We start from the raw sequence: 3671 nt of genomic DNA on the forward strand, positions 1-3671 counted from the left end.
GATTTGTGTTTATCTGACTGTGTTCATGAAAAAAGTAGGAATTGATTACTATCTAGAGAGGGAAATGCAGCTCCAGACTAGCTTTGAATGTGGTGATGTCATCAGTACGCTTCTGTTCCTATCGACCCATATTTCTGCTGCGTTCTCCCCGAGTCCAGACTTTCCTGGGTTCTTCTGAAGAACATAATTGGCGAGAACACGAGTCCGTACTAGTGAATTGAGAAACAGGCACCGATTCTGTCACTGAAAAAGCAGATTTGGACCAGAGGAAAGATTCACTTCTGGACTCAAGGAGACCCTTTATGTTCAGCAAAAACTCCAACAAGTTTAAAAAGATTATCACTAGATTGAGCTCCATGTTGCTGATCTTCTTAACACTTCTTGCTTGGATTGAAGACATAAACCTGCCTATAGACACACCAAAGGTTGGGGGGGGGGGTTAACCGAGGACATCGTTAAAGCTTTGGGGATCGACACGGGAACCAATCACCTCCTCTGTTATATTAAACCACTGATTTAGTCGATCTGAATTTGTTCCGATACTGAAGATGCAGTAAAAATCATCCAGATTTATTATTTATATAACGGGGGTTTTATCAAAGGGTCGGTTGGATTCTAGTATAGATCTGTTGTCGGGTCATTGACCCAAACGATTCAACGGACTAAAGGACAAATTATAAGGGGAACTTCATGGCAGACATTTTGACTCTAAGGATCTACAGCTGCTAAGCCCAAACCATCACCCCTCCTCCACCGTGCTGAACAGTTAACATGAGCGTTTGAGCTGCATCGCTTCCTCCAAACATCTACATTTCATACTAGGGGATGCTACAAACGATCATTTTGCTCATCAATTAACTCGGTTAGTTTTTGAAATAATAAATAATTATCAAATAAATAGAGCAAATTGATGGAAAATAAAAATGTTTGCAAAATGTTTATATATTTAATTTTACAATTGGGTATAATTCCTGCTCCAGTGGGTCACGCTGTACTCGTTAACGATTATTGATTACTGAATTAGTTGATGATTGTTACAATAATCATTTAATCACAATTAATTGAATTGTTTCAGCCTTCATACAGCTTCAAAATAATGAAATAATTAAAAAAAATGCCAAATTAAAGTTGACCCAAAGCGGCGTCTCCGAGTTGAAGCTGGTTTCTGTCTGATCCACAGAAACACGCCTGGAAAAGCAGCTCTGCTCCCAACGATCAGGTGCTTCAAACAGCAGCTGCTTTCCCTCTTAAATCCCATGTAGGTCGTAAAAGATTAGACTTTCCAGCCGTCTTTGCAAACTTTGCTTGATTTTTAGCTCCAAACACACATTTCTGCTTCAAATTAAACCATTTTTTAAAGTCAAAGCAGGTTTAGTTTCTCTACATAAAAGTAAAAAGCAGCATTCGATGTTATCAAACTGTTAAACATTCAGGATTGCAGGAAGGTGATTTTCTTTTATGGAAATAGTCGATAATTATTAAAAAAGGGACTAATGAGGTGAAGTAAAGGCTTTAAGGCCTGAAGGTGCAGGTGTGTCTTTGTGCTTATGTTACCCTCACAGTGTTTGTGTGTAAATAACGCTGAGTCCGAGAGGCTGGGCTCTGAGTAAAGCCGTTTAAAACAGCAGAGCAGATCAACATTCCTGCTCTGATCAACACTTATTCCTCCTCCTTCCTGCAGAAAAAACAAAACGAAAAAAATCCTCACAATTCCCTGCAGAACCAAATCCCACAGAGAACAGTCCCAACTTGTGCAACTCGCAACGTTTGGCTCACTACTGAAAGCAACATGGAGAAGTGCTTCTCTTGCCTCCCCCCCCCAATGTCACATGACCTTTAGTAAAGTCTCACAAAGAGGCAGAAAAAAAAAAAAAGGTTTTTAGTTCTGCAGAGGATTGTTCAAGTCCTCGCCGCGCTAAAGGTCCCGCTGGAGGGGGAAGACGCGCGAGCCTCGACCACAGCTGCCGCTCTGTGGGAAACGTCACAGTTTGAAAATGTGCTTGAGATATAAGGAGCAGGGAGAGGTGTAAACAGGAAGCTGCCTGAATCACATGTCTGACCGCTTAAAACGGGGCAGAACAGACAGAAACGGAGCCGTTTGCAGGGAAGCAGCAGAGGAGGATGAATTAAACAGCAGTTTCACTTTCTTTTCTATCTGCCATTTTATAAAAGCCTTCGCTTCTTCAGGATTATATATATATATATATAACACAGAAGTCAGAGTCAAACCACCTGAAACACCTCAGAGATCACCTGATAAAGAACATGCTATGCAGCGACACGGCTCAGCTGTTGTCAGACAAAGATGAAGAAAAGAGAAGAAAAGATGGCCGCCGTTATCTCCCCTCCAGGCGAGTCAAACCTACCAGCTGAAACTCCCTGCGCCGGTCGTACGCGTTCTGGATGCCCGAGTCGGCCCACAGGGCTTTAATGGCGGTCGCGTAGCGCAGGAACACCTCCTTGTCTAGCTGCCCGGTCGCCATCTTGGCCGACCGGGTGTCGAAGGCCATCAGGTTGTCGCCATGCTGCTGGTTGTCAGGGTCGCCCCACGGGATGTGCAGCTTCTCCCGAGCGTCCACCAGCACACGGATACCTGGATGGGAAGGAGAGAGGAGGTCAGAGAGGGCGGGGGGAAGGTAAGTCTGCATGCGTTCGCTTCACTTGGTCATTTTCCGTACAGTCAGCAGTTCCACGCCATTCCTACGGAGGAGGCGGGACTCCTCCGAACATCAGGGCTCGTTTCTCCAAACTAAAGGCTCAAATTAATCCTTTGATCTCAGCTTTCTTTACTAAAGAGGGAAACTAAATATCTAAACCTTCAAACAGGCTTCAGTCCCAACAGAGAAAAGGTAAAAACCATAAAGATCAGAACCGCAGCGGTCCAGGCGGGGGGTTTCCCTGTGTGGTGTCTCTCTCTGGGTACTCCTGCTTCCTGCCACAGCCCATCCGGTTCTCTAGTCTCTATGAATTAGTGATTTTTTTAAAGATCGGGTCGGTTTAAGCGGCTCCAGAAATGCGATACCGATTAGTTTGGATTGATCCTTCAGGCTAATGTTGAGTTTCTTCTTCGATTAGAAAATAAACAATGATAAATGAATGAACTGATGACCACGACGACGCAGATACTGGGGAAAAAAAAGGCGTAAAACCCGCTAACATCACCCGGGGGGCGTGGTTTGGTCCCGGATGGACGGGCCACCTGCACTGATCAACCAGACGTTCACCTCCTCAGCGTTCAGCAGGTTCCTACATGGACACACCAACCGCTGCAGCTTCCAGGAGTTTTCCCATTTAATAAAAAAGTTACATAAATTTAAATAATTATAGGATTCTTGTATTTTCCGTTACTTTTATATGTTTAGCTCATAAATAAAAACCTAATTGGTCCATTTTAAAGTAGGAAAAACAGGTCGGTGCAGGAGCTAAAAAACATCATTTTTATTTAGCTTTTCAGTAAAAAATAGAATAATTTGTTGGTTTTTAAAGTCGTAGGGAAGCAGCTGTTCCAACTTTTGCATTTCCGAATTCTCCCGAGTGGTGCATGACTTTTCACGAGTGAATAAAGTGAATGTGATTGGATGATTATCAGGGATTGTGTGGCGGAAGGTTTGCAAGCTAGTTTTGTTGTGGCCGGTTTGTGGGAAGCATCTGGCTAACCAGTTAGCATCTTA

At 43.5% G+C, this 3671-nt stretch overlaps 1 protein-coding gene across 1 annotated transcript in view; it reads right to left on the minus strand.

The window, feature by feature from the left end:
• LOC107102520 (guanine nucleotide-binding protein subunit alpha-13-like) overlaps positions 1-3671 on the minus strand; it is a 33183-nt gene that overhangs the window by 24831 nt on the left and 4681 nt on the right. Inside the window, exon 2 of the mRNA XM_015401862.1 lies at positions 2367-2593. Within this exon, the coding sequence (XP_015257348.1) occupies positions 2367-2593 (227 nt within the window). The remainder of the gene's footprint in view (positions 1-2366; positions 2594-3671) is intronic.

The sequence above is a fragment of the Cyprinodon variegatus genome, unplaced genomic scaffold, assembly GCF_000732505.1.
Source record: "Cyprinodon variegatus isolate N-32 unplaced genomic scaffold, C_variegatus-1.0 Scaffold1268, whole genome shotgun sequence".
Taxonomy (NCBI): domain Eukaryota; kingdom Metazoa; phylum Chordata; class Actinopteri; order Cyprinodontiformes; family Cyprinodontidae; genus Cyprinodon; species Cyprinodon variegatus.